The sequence below is a fragment of the Drosophila sulfurigaster genome, chromosome 2L, assembly GCF_023558435.1.
Source record: "Drosophila sulfurigaster albostrigata strain 15112-1811.04 chromosome 2L, ASM2355843v2, whole genome shotgun sequence".
NCBI lineage: Eukaryota > Metazoa > Arthropoda > Insecta > Diptera > Drosophilidae > Drosophila > Drosophila sulfurigaster.
This window is the reverse complement of record NC_084881.1, coordinates 11,036,208-11,053,674: the sequence shown is the minus strand read 5'-3', so window position 1 is coordinate 11,053,674 and position 17,467 is coordinate 11,036,208. Positions and strand designations below refer to the sequence as shown.

At 37.4% G+C, this 17,467-nt stretch overlaps 4 protein-coding genes and 1 pseudogene across 5 annotated transcripts; all 5 read right to left on the bottom strand.

Moving 5' to 3' along the window:
* Positions 1-869: 869 nt before the first annotated feature.
* On the bottom strand, positions 870-2,391 carry LOC133847818 (transmembrane protein 138-like; annotated as a pseudogene).
* Positions 2,386-3,016, bottom strand: LOC133850200 (vitelline membrane protein Vm26Aa-like). Its single transcript, XM_062286231.1, has one exon. The coding sequence runs from the start codon at positions 2,924-2,926 to the stop codon at positions 2,519-2,521; it is 408 nt and encodes a 135-aa protein (XP_062142215.1). The 5' UTR covers positions 2,927-3,016; the 3' UTR covers positions 2,386-2,518.
* Positions 3,017-4,007: 991 nt separating this feature from the next.
* LOC133838979 (vitelline membrane protein Vm26Aa-like) lies at positions 4,008-4,640 on the bottom strand. Its single transcript, XM_062270259.1, has one exon. The coding sequence runs from the start codon at positions 4,574-4,576 to the stop codon at positions 4,151-4,153; it is 426 nt and encodes a 141-aa protein (XP_062126243.1). The 5' UTR covers positions 4,577-4,640; the 3' UTR covers positions 4,008-4,150.
* A 5,822-nt stretch (positions 4,641-10,462) lies between these two features.
* Positions 10,463-11,913, bottom strand: LOC133838939 (uncharacterized). The gene has a single exon (XM_062270217.1). The coding sequence runs from the start codon at positions 11,843-11,845 to the stop codon at positions 10,520-10,522; it is 1,326 nt and encodes a 441-aa protein (XP_062126201.1). The 5' UTR covers positions 11,846-11,913; the 3' UTR covers positions 10,463-10,519.
* A 2,570-nt stretch (positions 11,914-14,483) lies between these two features.
* LOC133849089 (nascent polypeptide-associated complex subunit alpha, muscle-specific form) lies at positions 14,484-16,864 on the bottom strand. Of its 2 annotated transcripts, none has more exons than XM_062284963.1 (2): positions 16,714-16,864; positions 14,484-16,617 (listed from the first exon to the last, which is right to left on the bottom strand). In XM_062284963.1, exon 2 carries the CDS (start codon positions 16,562-16,564, stop codon positions 14,546-14,548), a length of 2,019 nt encoding a protein of 672 aa, XP_062140947.1. In that variant the 5' UTR covers positions 16,565-16,617; positions 16,714-16,864; the 3' UTR covers positions 14,484-14,545. The 2 variants fall into 2 exon arrangements, with proteins under 2 accessions (XP_062140947.1, XP_062140956.1); XM_062284972.1 differs by having other exon boundaries at positions 16,710-16,852.
* Between the last annotated feature and the right edge of the window lie 603 nt (positions 16,865-17,467).

The window sequence follows — 17,467 nt, the reverse complement described above, 5'->3', positions numbered from 1 at the left end:
ACAAAAGAGTCAAAGCAAAAATGTTCCAAGGTAACATGGTCAATTGGGTTAGTTGGTCGAAATGCATTGGCCAAGGGTAAGTGCCACAGATAATAGGACGGTTGTAGGGTTGTGAGTTGAAGTTAAGTCCTAATGCATCCTAACCCTTGTGTAGCCCAGTCATGACTGTGGACATTAAGAACCTACCAGCAAACATATCTTATAGGCTTTCCAACTCTATCGCCCATATGTTTACAACTCACAATATCAAATTACCGGCAAACTCTTGTTGAATATTTCGCAATTTTCTTTTGCTGCGCTGACAACTTGTTGCTTCTTGATTTAGGCCAACATTAACGGATATGTTGCAATTTTCAGCAGACGTTATTTGTTCATCGTAAATTCCAAAACAAACCATCAAGTTCAAAGACCCCATTCGATTAATAAGCAATTTAGTTGCTATGTTGTTCTGATATACATAGGAAGAGAGAGAAAGGAAATCGTGTGTATATAACTGCTTTACTTGCAGTTGTACCATAATATGCTGAGTTTTCTTTCATTTTTGTAGGTGTTGCCAATGTTTAATACACATATGTATAGCACTATTTTACTTTGTTCATATCGAAGCAAAACTATTGCAAATTTGAAATTCAATTGTACCAATGTTTATCTAATGATCTACAATCTATATTATCATGCTTAGCCTTATATTTAACTGGATTAGTTTTAGTATTTCAAAACGTGGACAATACAATTATAATGAAGCAAGCGAAAAATGGTGCTCACCCACTACACTAGCTATGAATTATTGAAGTCAATGTAAAATACAGCATACAATTTAAATTATTATGTATTGAAAGAGTCATAGTTAAGCGAAATATTGTAATAACCACTTTCAATTTGTATATGTTTCCATATTGTTCGATAGGAATCGTTGTAAGAGTTGCAATAATATAAAGATACAAATATAACAGAATTTACAATATAATGTTACGAATAAAACTAAGATTTTAAGAATAAAATTATAGATATTAAAAATTATTTTATTACTGGGATAACAGTTTAGCAAGCTTAGATGTTTAAAGTATAAAACTGGGTATAATAGAGCAACGAAATACCAGGCAAACAGAAGTTAGCAATAAAACAATTAACAATAATTTTAATCTCAATTCTTCTTTTGATAATAAAAATTTGTTACTTTTGATTCAAATATCATTAATTATATTTGTGTTGTGTATGTATATTTATGTACATTTAATAACAGTATTTTGAGCTTTTAATTTATATATTAACGACGGACTCTGCCTAGCTAATAATAATATATACATTCCTTCCCATTAAATAGCCTTTCGCTTTATTTGTCACCCAATTGTTCGGCTATCAATCAAGATGCTCCTCCTTATAGCGTGGATCAGCCATGATCAGCGCAGTTGACTTTGAAGTGTAATAATACAAAACTGACACTAATCGAATAATAAGAGATTTAAGTAAAACTAAAGGATAATTGATAATAATAAACTTACTCAAGCGCTGAAATACGGCCAAGGCATATAGGGCCTAAGGCCATTGTTGACTCGATTCCGACGGGGACAATCGATACTGGTAAACAATCCAGGAGTGCTGCGAGGCGGACAGCAGGAAATAGATCGTTATGCTGAACAGAAATAGTTTGCAATTGCGCAAGGTAATGTGAGTTTTCCTTCATTTGTATAGGTGTTGCCAATACACATACATATGTATAGCTTTTAAGTTTATCCATTTTTTAATTTTTTAAAGTTTATTATTTTTTATATTTTTACATAGTTTTAAATTTATTCTCATTTATATGATATTTTTCCTAATTAGAATTGCTTCTCTATCTCTATCTATTGATAGTCTATCTGTGATTCCACCCCAATTGATATTTATTTTTCTTATTCTATTTCCATCCCATTATATCAATAGCAGATGTTTCAGCCTATTCGTTTTTAAACTGTATTCGATTCTTCATATAGATTCTTTCCTTTGTTATTTAAACCAGATTTTGTTTTTTTAATTATTTTAATAATATAATATATATATTATTCATACGAGTAAGTTAATAATACTTACATATTAGACTGTGGTAATCATCACTTTTTTCTGCAATAAATTATTAGTAAGTGTTTTCTGTTTATATAAATCTGAAAAAATAATAAAAATAAAAATAAGTTATGAGTGAAGAAAATATTCTAGATTATTATAGTTATTAGCTAGAAAGCATCGACTGCAACATTAGAGGGGTAAATCAAACAAAAGATTGATTTCCACTTGAATATTTTATTTCTTTTCGTTTTAAGAAAGTTGATCGATAAAAACCTGCTGTTTATACCATATAAATAAATAAGAAATGCAGCTGGGCAGCCGATTGTAAAACAGTTCTCGGAATTGCATTGTCGGAAAATTGGTCCATTTATTTTATTTTTTTTTTTACATTTTCTTAAGCGAGGCAAAGATTTTGGTTCTCGGCAGCTTTGGAAGCCGTGTCAAATTTATGTCTTCAGGGTCGATCGCTGATCATCTAGTATTGGTAGCCAAAGGCCTGGGGAGCGTAAGCAGCGCCACCATAGTACTGCTGCTGGGGCACACCGTAGTTGGGAACAGCGTAGGAAGCCACTGGCGAGGAGTAGGCACCGGCGGATCCGTAGCTAGGAGCTGGGGCGCTGCATGGCACTGGAGCCAAGTTGGGCTGGCAGCTGAACAAGTAGTTCTTGGGGCAGGGAGGAGCAGGCACACTGGAGGCGCCATAGCCGCCGGAGCTGGCGCCATAGGCAGACTTGCGCAGACGGGTCAGATCACCATAACCCTGGCCGGTAACACCCTCAGCCTCAGACTCCTGGTTGGCGACAGAGACGGAAGTACCGCTGGTGGGGTTGGCCACGGCGGCGGCAGCAAAGGCGAGGACAGCGAAGCACACGAAGAATTTCATCTTGAAGGTGTTGGTTGAGTTGAAGCTTGGATTGGAGCTGGAACTGTAGCTGTTATGGCTGCCAAAGGTGACTGATGTCAGTCTATGCTCCAGCGCCACTTTATATACCCTAAACTTTGCCAAGTTAGCATAAAGCTTGGAGACAAGTGGCTTGAACTATTCTTATGCTTTCACTTTCGCTTCATCAGCTATTGATTGTTACCTTTACTTGACATATTCTGTACAGTATAAATTATTAAACATACTTACAAATAAATATATAATGCAGGTATTAAATAGGTCAACTTCAAAGCGAATTCTTTTTAATAAAGATATGTTCTTTAGAGTATTAGAGAATCGTGTCACCTAAGTTGGGTTGGGTTTATCTATCATAATAATATTTTCTATTTGCATTATAAGTTAGGCGTGCACAGAAGTATAACAATTGGGAAATAATCTGTATGTCAAGCAACTAATCTTCTGATATTTAATTCTGAGATCAATCCTTTTCTACCAAGAAGATATACGAAGCTAAATTTTGTCAATGTTTGTTTACGTCGCTTTAACTTATATTTACTTATCTTTTACAAGAAAAATTCAACATTTGATTTGAACTAAAACAGATTTTCAGTCACTTTAATATGGTCTTAATTCTTATATTAATTTAAGATTTATTATATTTTTTTCTTACATGAATAGCTAGGTTAGTAATTCCTTATCCTGATATATTTATTAACAAAGTAAACAGTTATTTCCAATAAAAGTAGTTTGGAGCCTATTAACTTTTAACAAAAATGTTGCTTGACCTCAAAATAGTTATTTTATGGAGAGTTTTGATATGAATATCAACTTAAATTTCCCATTATATATTCTTAAATATTTGCTAAATAGATAGAATTAACTGAAAGAATTAAAAATTAATTTTATCAATTTATCCAAATTAGTTTGATTGTAACATTTCGGGAAGTGTCAAAACATCACTGATCTTTTTCAGAACAATTAATTCCAAATAGTTTATTTCCATTATTATATAAGAAACAACCCCAATTCCTTTATAATATTCAACCAATCGTCTAAGAAATAAAATATAATTCAATAAAAATTGCTTTAGATATTTTAGTTATTTTATTTGCATTACATATATTTTTTTTATAGATTTTCTTTAAGCGAGGCAAAGATTTTTTGTTTCTCGGCAGCTTTAGAAGCCATGTCAAAGTCAAGTCTCAATTGTCGATCGCTGATCTTCTAGTATTGGTAGCCATAAGTCTGGGGAGCGTAAGCAGCGCCACCATAATACTGCTGCTGGGGCACACCGTAGTTGGGAACAGCGTAGGAAGCCACTGGCGAGGAGTAGGCACCGGCGGATCCGTAGCTAGGAGCTGGAGCGCTGCATGGCACTGGAGCCAAGTTGGGCTGGCAGCTGAACAGGTAATTCTTGGGGCAGGGAGGAGCGGGCACACTGGAGGCGCCATAGCCGCCGGAGCTGGCGCCATAGGCAGACTTGCGCAGACGGGTCAGATCACCATAACCCTCGGGTTCAGCCTCCTGGTTAAGCTGGGCAACTGCGCCTCCGGCGTTGCTGCTGGTGAGGGCAGCGGAGCTGCTGCCTGTGGGAGTGGCCACAGCGGAGGCGACGATGGCGATGAGAGCGAAGCACACGAAGAATTTCATTGTGAAGATGTTGGTTGGTTGGGTTGTAGCTGAAGCTGAAGCTGCTGACTGATGCCATTGCCAATCCGAAGTCTAGTTTATATAGCTAAACTTCTGCCTAGTTAGCACATGTGACTAGACAAGTACTTATTGACTTTGAGTTTTTCGTTACTTTGAGAAATGCTGAGTCGGAATTTTGTTGGGGTCAGTTTGAATGATGAATTTTATTATTTTATTCGCTACAATTACTAAAGTAATCATTCGTTTAGGTTGGCAGAATTCATAAAAAGTAGTGCACACAATTGCTGAACGAGGTGGGTGGTTTAATTGGGACTCTTGTGATGGTTGCACAATCTTTGCCTTATTCTTTGTAGACTGCTCGACTTTTGGATAAATTAGCTCAGTGTTTTGCTGAAAAGGTAAATTGATAAGTATTTCGAAATTTGGTTGATAAATGCCCTAATTTCTCTTAGACATTTTATTCTTTCAATTTTGAATTTAAATTTGGCTTTTTGTGTAAATAAACATATATATAATAATTTTGTTATACCTTCTACCCATAGGGTAGAAGGATATTATAACTTTGTGCCTGCAGGAAATATAAAGTATATATATTCCCAATCAGCGTCAGCAGCCGTGACGATCTAGCCATGTCCGTCTGTGTGTCTGTCCGTCGGTCCGTATAAACGCCTAGATCTCAGAGACTATAAGATATAGAACTGTACATTTTTTTTTCGACATCACTTGTTATGTTTGTGCGCAGATCAAGTTTGTTTCAAATTTTTGCCACACCCATTTCCGCCCCCATAATTTGATAAAACTCGAATAACGAATTTAGATATATACAATAAAAACTATAGTCTTTATGATTCCTGAAAATTTGGTTGTGATCATGTAAAATTGTCGAAGTTAGTAAAGAAAACGCCTCATTACTAGGGGTCTTAGTTGTTTTGGCTGAGAATCTGGTAAATTTTGCTATCTATAGTATGTCTTGAATGTAGTACCATATCAATTTTACCAATTTAAATTTTTTTTCAGTATTTTTGTGTATATTATGTATATTATGGTCGAGCCCCCTCGACTGTAGTTTTCTTTTTTTGTATTATGCCCTTTCACTTATGCAAATAATTATTTTTCAAAGATAGTATACAAAAATGAAATACATTTAAAAGATCATCGATCTATTCTTAATTCGTAATCAATATATAACAGTATAAATTAATTTTGTAGGAAGTAGCATATTAAAAAATACGTATCATAAGTAGTATATTAAAACTAATTTTCACCTTTCGTCGGTACAATATTAATAATGTCTTAATTATTTGTTTTGATCTAATTTTAAAAACAAAAGAAAAATTCAATTTGATCATATATGATATGCGCATGTCTCAGACGTGTTTAAAGATTTATGGTCTACATGCATCTATCTTCATTGTTAAGAATTGTTTTTTTTTTAAAGAATTTTCCACATTCTATGCGCATCTCCTACGTATTCGGCATAAATTTTCCGTTGACGAGTCCAAAAATGCATCGCAAGTGCCAACAACCTACATTTTAAATTTGCTGAATTTTATTCAGAATTTATTACTCAGATCCAAAGAGCGAAAGAAACATAAAATTAAATATAAATTTCAAAAGTGTAACAACAAATGAAAATTTCCACAACATTTCTCAAAAATACATACACAGTTGAGCCACAAAATCCCCCCCACCCAGCCACAACCACTACGAGTCATAACACGCCCCAGCCACAGTCACAGCCACAGCACACACACATACACACACCCACAGAGCACATTCACTCCACAAATATTTATATACAGATATCCTACAGCTAAAGAACATGCTACAGGCACCCGGACCTAGCAATGGGTTCCGTTCCCTTATTTAACGCCTCGCAAACACAAATACAAAAGAGACGGAAAAAAATACCAATATTTAAATGCCCTTAAATATAATAAATTAAAAATATATATTAATATATGTACTTGTATCTTTTTCTGTAGATTGATTGTTTGTATAAATGTAATTAAAGTTATAAATAATAATCTTATTTTAAAAACTATCAAAGCTTTAAAAAGATTATGTTTTTAAGTATTTGCATTTTTTATCTCTTTAAGTACATTAAAATATTTCAATAAAATTCACTTAAATATATATTTAAATTGTTTTGTAATTACAATAAAATAGTCCCAAAAGTGAATTTTGTTATGATGCATTTAAGAATCTACAAAATAGATCGTTAGATCAAGTCGCTTTAAATATTTTGAATACCCTATCTAAGGGTAGGAGGATCGTTTCACTTGGCGTCAGCATTGGCGACGACATTGGCGCTATTTTCGAGACCCCGCTGCGGTTGGTTTGCCGCTGCAAGTGCCCAACAGCCGCAGCAGCCAGAATAGCGCGGCATCATCGATCGGGAGCTCTTGTTCAGGCCCCTGACAGATGTTGTGCCAGAATCGTTCTTTATGTGCTGTTAAATTTTGTTCGAATCGTTCTTCTGCTTCACTCACTCAATTACGCTCAAGAGTCGCAACTTCTGAGAAAATCTGTGTGGGGTAATTTTTTTGTATTTATCTTCTTTTTTTTTTGTAGCTTGTCTTTTAAAAAGGCGATCATGCGCGATCTGTGATCTTAAGTATCACCGAGAAGAAGCTGTCTCTCATTAGAGCTGAGTTTCTATATTGCTTGACAATTTTACAATAGCAATGCACTATGTGAGATCAATAATAAGTAATCGAAACAACTGAACGCAGTCCAATTAAATTTAATAAAATCTCTAGTGTAAACCAATTAGTAAATGCCATTTAATAGTTGATGCCCATTAATGTTCAGCCATAAAGCTACAAGTCAATTCTATAATTTCTATGAGTATTTTTCCATTGTAACTGCAGTTTTATTTATGTAGTCTTATTACTTTTTAGCTCACTTTTAGTTAGAACTATGACTGTAATTCCAAAATATATTGATTTCTGACTGATTTCTGATTTATTCATAACAGAAAAAACCTGGAATAAGTGGAAAAATTCCTATAGATATTTATTCAAATAATGTATCAGAAAAATGTAATCGAAGTCAACTCAAAATGGAGTGAAATATGATTACATGAATGAATGTTCAACTCTACCTAATGATGCAATCGATTGCCATAAACAATTAATTAACTGATTGCCTTATCGTCAACGAACTGAATTGATTGTAAAAGGGCAGTCTGCTTTTAGATATTTTTTGTTGACAAATTTTGACAGATTGATTCGCAATGCTCAATAACAATTAGAGCATTATGCTGACAGATTCATAAACAGACTTAAACCATTTTGTGACTCTATCAACTGTTTATAGAACTCTTCAAATTATTGATCAATGATCCTCACGTCGCAGTGTCAGCAACTTTGAAGACCCATTTTAATAAGCAAATCTTCATTTCATTGTTGCTACATCTTCTTATCTTTGCCTCGTTTTGAAGATGATGATCATTTGCTTTTCCCAAGTTCATTACGCAACAATTCAAAAGCGAAGATCACTCCACACACACACACTGAGAGAGAATAACCGCTAATTTATTAACCATATTTTCTGCTCAGTCAACAGGCGATTAGATTATGTAAACTACGTCACGCTCCGCACAGACGAGCTGCAATCAACAAACGATCAACGCCCCATCCAAGACACAGACCGAGACCCAGACCCAGACTCAGACTCAAGACTGTTGCAAGATCGAGAGTCAAGAATGGGTGCGTGCCACATGCAAAGTGAGACAATGAGACGATGACCAGCTGAGTGCAGGCCTTCGGCTCTGGTTGCCAGCCAGGCAGCCAGGCAGGCAAACACTGCAGGCCACTTTCACTTGGTCACGGTCATGGTCATGGACATTGTTTCAGCTCAGCTCCGGGGTGTATCCGAACTGTCCGTAGTGTTATTTTTGTGCTGTTATCGCATTTCACAGACCCGCATAGGCAAAAAGGAACTCTCTCTCTGTTTGTCTTGTGCAATTTGTTATGGAATTTGAATTTGAAAATGAAAACAGAGACCAGCCAGCGACCAACTGACTGACTGACGCGATTACAGCTCAAATTCTTGTCGACGTCATCGTCACTCACTCAGTAATTCACTCATGCACTCACTCACTCATATGCATTCATATGCAAAGAGCAGCGCAATAATAACAGGAAGAGACGCAAGCAGAAGAAGAGGAGAAGACCCATACACATACAAGCACACACACACATATGATACACAAGCGATAAATGTGAAGCAAAGCGATTACTACTAAGTATGGAACTAAGTATATGAGTAACTGGGACCTTGACAGCCCAGACAAACATGTATTGAACCATGTTGATAAGCTGCCTCTTTCTGCTCTGGCTTCTGTTTTTAAGAACGGAAATCACAGTGCACAACTGTACAATTGATCGGGATTGTACATGAACGTCTTTAGATACTAGCTCACAACTTTGGATTCTATGTTTAAATCAATCAAATGCATAGTATGTCAAATTAATTAATTACTTGCCTTGAAGATCACTTAAAAAGAAGCAGTCAAATAAATTCATTCCCACTTGAGTTTCGATTTGGGTGATTTTTAGAATATTTTCAGAATAACGCTAAAGCAAGCATTGAAGCAATAAAGTTATTTACTTCAAATGCCATAAGAATGAATGGAATATTTTCATTTTTTACGAATGGATATTATGAATCTTTCAGTTGCTGTAGACTCCATTTAATTTACGAAGAGCGTTAGTGATTTTAACCATAGCTTGTTAGATTTAGTGGGCAATCTTCACTATTTTAAATATTTATTTCTTGATATTGTTTCATATTCAAATTAATTTTAATGAAAGAAAAACATTAAAATTCCTCGCATCCACTTTATTAGGGAGTTTTATTATTTTTTCCTAAAATTACTTTTTTTAATCTAATATAGTGAAAAAAGCTAAAATAAATTTTCTATACGTAAAACTTTGTAATTAACAATTTTAAATTTCTTGATGATCTCCTATTTTCGAGTTTCCCATTAAAAATTTACAGAATTATAGAATTATAATAAATGAAGTTAGCCTAATTCAGTCAAATTAAATTTAGATATGCATAATATATTTTCATTGAAACTTTATCACTGGGTGTAAATTTCATAATCAAAAATAAAGATGTATATATATATGACAATATTATGAATGGTTAATAGAGTAGGAATGAAACCATAATAATAATTAATTATAAAGATTGACAGAGAAAAGCAACCGTTTTAATACTCAAATATATACATAAGTTATAATCCAAAGTATTATACAAAAATAATGTTCAGCATGAATAGTTGGATTTCAGTTTGTAAGCACTTAATTTTGTCAGAGCAGAAAAGTGTAACAAAACATAATAAATATTGACTACAAATAAAAAAGAATTATACAAATAATATTTGTATTTTTCCTAAATGGAAAAATAAGTAGGAGTGTATAAGGGCTACACCTACAAATGTGAGTTATGGTTATTAAATATATTGAGTTTTTGCACACAACAGTGAATATCTTGAAAAAAAGAGGGTTTCCATCAATCTTACCATATTGAGATAAACCAAAGAGAAGACTTTATAATATTTTATATAACAAGAACTAATTCTTACATCGGTTTCAGTTGAATGAAATTGTTCTTAAAGATAAATGTATTAAGTTTAGTCTGTTTCCATTGGGACTAACAGTAAATGATTTAAAGATAACTTAAGAAGAAAAAAACTACTTTCCATAAACATCCATGTATCAAATCATCTTCGTTGAAAAGAGATTTAAGGAATTAATACTTACTTCCAAAACCAACTTACTTTGAGTTAAAGAAGAGACTCTTCAGATATACTATATTCAGAATTTCGTCAATTTTTCCCTTATGAAAAGTCAACAAAAAAAAAAACAAAGAGCTTGAGATACTTTTTATTTACAATTAGTAAGCGGAAATTTATTGTCAATGGGCAGGCTATAAACTATTGCGATCGGCCAGGGCCAAGCGATAGTTGTATTCCTGGAACAGTTCGGGTGCGACGCGATACGGCTGATCGTGAAGCGACAATCGAATGGGCGTCTGGCAAGAGGGTGCAGAATAGGCGGGTGCAGGCGGTGCCACAGCTGGCGGTGGAGGTGGAGCGTAGCTGGGCGCAGGCGGTGGTGGAGCATAAGCAGGGGCTGGTGGTGGAGCGGGGTAGCTGTAGAAGGGCACGCCCACAAGTGGCAAATAACCACAGGCGGGAGCATTGCAGGGCGGGGCAGCTGGAGGTGGTGCAACATAGGCTGGAGGTTCAACTGGAGCAGGCGGTGCGGGAGGTGGCTCATAGATGGGTTGTGCCTGAGGTGGCTCCGTTTGTGCTTCGTAGCTTTGCTCCTGTGGCTTATACTTCAACACTTCTGTGTCTGCCTGGGCAGCTGGCGATGCACTCAGATAGATGATGGGCTGGTAGACAATTTGTGGAGGCTGTGCACCACCATAGTTGCTCTTCTCCTCCACTTTGCTGTAGCTCTGCGGTGCTGGGGCAGGAGCAGGCTCATAGCTGTCTGGGGTGGGAGCTGGAGCCTCATAGCTGGCAGCAGGTGGTGCAGCGTAGTTGTCGACACTTGGTGGAGGAACGTAGTTGTCTACAGTTGGTGGTGCAACATAGTTATCTGCCACTGGCGCAACTGGTGGTGCAACATAGCCAGCATCGCCATCGCCAGGACCATCGTAGGCAGGATTAGGTACCACAGCAGGCGCCACTGGCGCAGCATTGTAATCAACAGGAGCCACAGTTGCAGGCTGTTGTGGTTGCTGTGGTTGTGGTGCAACATAGCCAGCATCAACTGGTGGCACATAGGTGTTGCCACACTGGCCACACTGCCCGCCACAGTTGTTGCCCCACAGGTCGGGCAGCTTCTTGAACAGCTTCATCTGCTTGAAGGGATCCAGGTTCTGGAACTGAAGTCCATTGCAATTATTGGGCACAATTGCTGGCAACACATTATTGTTATTAATGGGCAGCAAATTGTTGTTGATGGGCAGCAAATTGTTGTTGTTATTGCAGCAATTGTTAGGTCCAAACAAATCCTCCCACCACTTCATCAATGAACGATTTGTGCGCTTCAATTCATCGTTGGGTCCCACTGTTGGTCCAGCATCGGCCATCAGATAGTACAACGGTTGACCAGGTGCAACAATGCTGTTGCTCATAGTCAACGCACTGCTTTCTTGCTGCAATGCATCCGAGGATGCGCTCAGACCAATGATGCAGCCACAGAGCAGCAATGCCGCCAGCCAGCTGCAGGAGTTCAACATTTTCGCCAGTCTCGTTTGTAACTTTAACCTCGCGCAGCGAATTCGCAATTGCGACTATTCGATTAGCTCCGATTGCATTGAACGATCACCTATGGCTTTGGCTTTAATTGTGGCCAAAGCCGCCTAAGAAAGTGCCAGCCTTGCACTTTGATACACTACACAATGGAGCACATTTGTTAACATACAGAGTTGGTCAGCTTGATGTTGTGTTAACTTCTAAGCATTAAAGAGATCATTTAATATATTTATTGATATCATTATTATACTCTTTGTAGTTAAGACTATGTGAGTCATTTGGATAAAATTGAGCTAGCTTAGATAAAATAAATAAATATTAATGCTTTCAATTTTGAATATTTTAAAAATAAGTAATTTATTCTTTTTTAAATTCATATTCCAAAATTAGTCAGTAACGTAGTTTTAATTGATTTTATATAGAACATTTAAGTAAACTTTGAAATTATACTACAAAAAATATATAAGTATAAATATTCTTTGAAATAAATGCATTTTATTTTACTTACTAAATGACTTCAAAGCTCGTCCAAAATAAGCTGTGAATCACTTCAGTGATTATTTATATGCATTTAGTCAAACATAATATAGAATTTCTAGAGATAGCTTTGTTTAAATCTTATCTTATTTATTTATTACTATCATTCGTATACTCTACAATGTGAAGCATATTAAGTATTTCAATAAAAATTTATTATTATATATTATTGTTATATTGTTAGTTCAAGATCAAAATAGATTGCACTTCAGTTAAGAGTTAAAATATTTATTTAAATCTACAGAGGGAATCATACATTAAGTTATGTTAAATTAAAATGTGGTCAAGCTTAAGTGAGTTATCTATTTATAGATTGTATAATGAAATTCAGTTGGCCTCTTTGGCAAATACTTCTTTCACTACTTGCAAATAGAGTATCTCAATTTTTGCGACAGAACTAGCACAAAGTGAGGAAGCTGTCCATTGGTCTTGCATTTCGCAATCGAATACTCTCTAACCCGGTTAACAGAAACCCAATCGCAACAGCTGTGCCCAATTCTCAGCAGCGCTTACTCAACCTCAAAGTCCGACTCGGAGACGGAGCCGGAGACGGACAATTGGCAAGGTACATTGACTCTATGCCTAAATTGCTTTATGCTTTATTTATCTTGAATTTTGTTTTTATTTTGTGCTTTTGTTCGTTTTGTTTTTGCTTTCAGTTTTTTGTTTTTTAGTTTATTTTTTGTTTATTTAAATTGTGTTACGTGCTCAACATGGTTAATCAGCAGATTGCAGCAAAGAGCTGAACAGCAAACAGAGCTCACTCATAAGTGGGTTCCTGTTTGATCCATGGAGCGTGGAGCACGGAGCGTGGAGCTGCTATAAAGACGTGTGCGCCAATGGAAAACGAAATGCGCAAACCTAAACGGAAGTACATCAAAGAAAATGTACAAAACCAACAACAACAAGAGAAAAAAACTGCATAATAAATAAATATATAAGCACACGTATGTGTCTACCTATGGGTAAGCTTGGCTATCTATAGCTACTTATATAAAACACTTCCTTTACTGGCCATTGCCTTAATCATCGGAAATTGTCTGGACTGCGTTTAAGCATTCAAGCTGGAATCACTTTGAAGCTCAAGTCGCAGACGGTGAGCACTTGAAGTCAAGGTTCTACATAGAAAGTGTTCATCAATTTGCTTAATGTGCTGCAAAGAACGTTTTAATGGATTAATCTATTTCTGGAATAAGTCTAATAATACACTTTAGTCACGAACCATTTCCAATTTGCTCTTATTTTCAATTTAAACTGAAATTGAAGGTTTATAAATACTCTAAATACTGCTATTGTTACATAAAATTAGATAATCCACTATAATTCCGATTTGTTATATTCTTATTTTTTACTTAATTTGTACATCTATAATAAAATTACACATAATATTTATTTGTGATTTCCATTATTAAAATGGAATTTAAAAACTACTATTTTTTATTATAAAGTCGTACATCTTTTTATAGATTTTCATTAATACCAAATCCATTATGGTCCCTGCTTTGCTTTTCAAAAAATAACCTCTTTAAACATTATAAAATGTTTTTTCAATTTTGTTGCCCACTTACCATTATAATTCATTGTAATAAGCATTGCTTAGATGTTATTTATATTTTTGTAAAATATTTTTGTATCTTTTAAATTCATCACAAGCTTAACGTAGTAGTAAAAACTATTTCATACAGTTAGGAGAAATAAAACTAAATAAAACCATATTCGTAAATAACTTTTAATACACAATAGTGCTGACAATAAGAAGGTTTTCGTGACCAATGGCTAATAAAAGTGGATGCACCTGCTGAACCTTTTCAAGGTCTCTTGAGCTATAAACAAAAGCAAACTATAAAACTGCTAACTTTATGCGTACATTCATGGCCAAGATTAGATGCAGGCTAGGATAGCAAAGGGCCTTTAAGTAATTAGTTTTATATAAAAATAAATTTAGAGCATTTTAGATGAAAGAGTAGAAACTAGAAAATAGTTTGAATATCGGAATTTTTTTGTAAAGATAGCAAATTTTAAATTAATTATGCATGCATCTTATACAAGAAATTTTAAATTAGATTGAACGCTTGTGTTTATATAAATTTTAATATTTTTTATACTTTATTATATAGTACATATTCTGCGTTTAGTAGAAATAGATTTTAAGTGAGCTTGGGCAACTTCTTTGTATATGAACGGGAGCGGGAGTTGTGTCGCTTCCGTTTGTCAACCTTCAGTTTGTCCTCGCCCTTTGTGACAAGCTCATTAACCGTTGGCGGTTTCGCTTCAACAGATTTGTTCTGCTCAGTGTCATCGGCATCATCGTGAGTGGTGTCATCGGCAGAGGGCGACTCAGTGGCATCGGTTGTCTCATCGTCATCTTCATCGGCTTCCTTTTGTTCATGTTCAGCTTCTCGTGAGGCGCCAACACTGACATCAGCTGACTCAGTGCTCATCTTGGTGGGTGATGCAGTTGGGTTGCTGGAATACTTGGCTGTCGATTGGGAAGGTTGTGGACCTGTTGTGGTTGAGGTGGCGACTGTGGTGCCTTCTTCTGGCGCCCCAAAGAGATGTAGACGCGGTTGGGGCGTCGTTGGTGCTGCAGCTCCTAAAATTCTATTGAAGGGATTAAAGGGGTTCAGGTTGCCAAAGGGTCCAAAGGGATTCAGCACAGGTGCCATTCCAAAAGGAGCTCCAACTTGGGGCGAAGGCATGCCAAAGGCGGTTCCAACTTGAGGTGATGACATGGCAAAGCCATGGGGTCCGCCCTGGGGTGCTTGCATAGCAAAGCCATGAGCTGGCAGCTGAGGATTTGGCATGCCAAAGGCAGCTCCTACTTGGGGAGAAGGCATATTAAAAGCAGCTCCCATCTGCGGTGCCATGTTGTTGAAGGCAGCGCCAAAAGGAGGTGCCAGTTGTGGCCATCCGCTTCCAAAAGAGCTGCCCACAATTGGCTCACGTGCCAAGGATGGAGCAGCTGCTGGAGGTTGACCAGGCACAGCCAGATAATGCGTGGGTTGCTGTTGTCCATAGCAGGGCATGGCAATGATTACATGCTGATAGCTGGGACAGTTGTCGGCAGCTGGTGCGGAGCAGGGACGATTGCAAGAGTTGCAGGCATTCCCATCGGCGGGAGCAACACTTGAAGTGGGATACTTGGGTGCCTCTTGATAGGGAGCATTCGCAGGTGCCACTTGCGCCACCAGCGGCTCGTTGGGAATCGCCGCCTGTCCTAGCTGCGGTTCTTCATGCCCCAAGCTGGCATAAAACGTGCGCATTATGGGATCATCGTAGTGAAGATGCGGCACAGCTGCCGGCTGTCCAAGTGGCATGAATGCCATGGGTGGCTCCAAGGTTCCAACTGGTTGTCTATACTGTGAATGGAGCTCCTCTTGCTTGAAGCCCACATTGGGCATGCCCAGCACACTGTCATCCAACTCGACGCGGTGTCGACTGTCGCCTATCGATGCACTCGACTTGTGCTGAGCAGCTGGCGGCGATTTCTTAGCCCCTGGAGCAGCATATGCAGTGGGCGTGGCCGCTGGGCCTGAGACTGGAGCAGCTCCTCGTGCAGCTGCTGCTGGGCCGCCTGCAACTGGGTAAGGAACTGCTGGTAGGCCATATGATGACGCAGGAGACGCAGGCGGAAAGGCAACAGCAGCTGCTGGTCCAGCTCCATAGGCGACAGCTCCAGGGGATTCAGCTGGCGGCGCTGGCGGCGATGGGGGCGGTGATGGAGGCGTTGCTGGCGCAGCTTCGTAACTCTGGGGGTGCTGAAAAAACCCAGCGCCAAAGCTGGGAAACGAAGGAAATGGCGTCAAGGGTTGTCCATAGTTATAGATGGGTTGATCCGATAGCTGGGCAGCTGACGCAGGAGATTGATGAGGAGCTGGTTGATGATACGTCTGTGAAGCTGACTGAGGAACTGGCTGTTGATAAGCTTGAGGAGCTGGCTGAGGAACTACAGCAGGAACAGCAGCTGGAACCGGATCATTAGCGAAATCCGCCCCCTTGCACATAAAATACGGTTCGTTCTGTGGCCCACTTGGCTGAATCTCCACACAGATGGTCGTCAATGTGCGTTTATTGCGGTGCAGTGGCTCCAAGTGATGCCCCTGGCCAAAAGCCAGTGGACACAGCAGAAGCAATAGCAGCTTAAAATGTTGTGGATTATTGAACATTGCTTCCGTTATTAACTGACTTCCGTTGCTGTTGGCGCCGTTGCTTTTATACTCTGTAAGTGTTCAATTTATTTTTTTTTTTTGTCATCATCATCATTATGATCAGTTCTCCTAGGTGGGGGAACATTTGACTCCCACGACTCACCCACCAAAAAACAATTCTGCAGAATATTTCGCAATCCCTGTCAATGTGTTGGCTCTTCTGGTCCGGTTTTTCCTTCAGCACATCTGCACTGGTAATTGGAGTTTCTTTCACGCGAAAATCATATCACTGAATAAACACCTTTGCAACGATCCGTGCTGCGCGAACCTGTCCCAGAGGGTTCAATATGCTAACAAGTGCCCTTTTTCATATAAAGTCTCTTGACTTGAAGGTAAAATAAGCTAATTCACCTAAGTGTTTAATGTTTTTTCGTTATATTTAGCCCGAATTGCAGAAGCAAGTCAAAATATCAAGTATACGACTAATTCGTTATAAAGAGTTAATGCAAATCTTTATGTTCAATTATAGTAGATGATCCATTTCCAAAATTGCATCAGAACAAGTGAGTGAATATGAAATTATTCATACTTAAATGTGCAGAAGATTATACTAAAGAGTGCAATACATTTGATATGCATAGAAAATATAAAAAGGTAATAATCATAGGTTTAAACTTATGCTCCTATAACAAAACTTCACAAAACCATTAGCAAATTATTTCTAAGTGCTTTCTTATTTTATACGCTTAAAGAATTTTGCTTCGAAATAAAATTATTTTATCTAAGAACGTTTTTAAGTTTTATAAGCTCTTGTAGAGCATTAAATATTTGTAATAAATATGCTGTCTTTCCCTTCGAGGGATTTTTTGCTTTTTCAAGCTGATCGTGGCAACTTTTGTCGCATTTCGCAGTTCAACAAAC

Bases quoted from the DNA above. Each gene is read 5' to 3' on its own strand.
- LOC133849089 (XM_062284963.1), bottom strand. From the start codon at position 16,564: ATGTTCAATAATCCACAACATTTTAAGCTGCTATTGCTTCTGCTGTGT.
- LOC133838979 (XM_062270259.1), bottom strand. From the start codon at position 4,576: ATGAAATTCTTCGTGTGCTTCGCTCTCATCGCCATCGTCGCCTCCGCT.
- LOC133850200 (XM_062286231.1), bottom strand. From the start codon at position 2,926: ATGAAATTCTTCGTGTGCTTCGCTGTCCTCGCCTTTGCTGCCGCCGCC.
- LOC133838939 (XM_062270217.1), bottom strand. From the start codon at position 11,845: ATGTTGAACTCCTGCAGCTGGCTGGCGGCATTGCTGCTCTGTGGCTGC.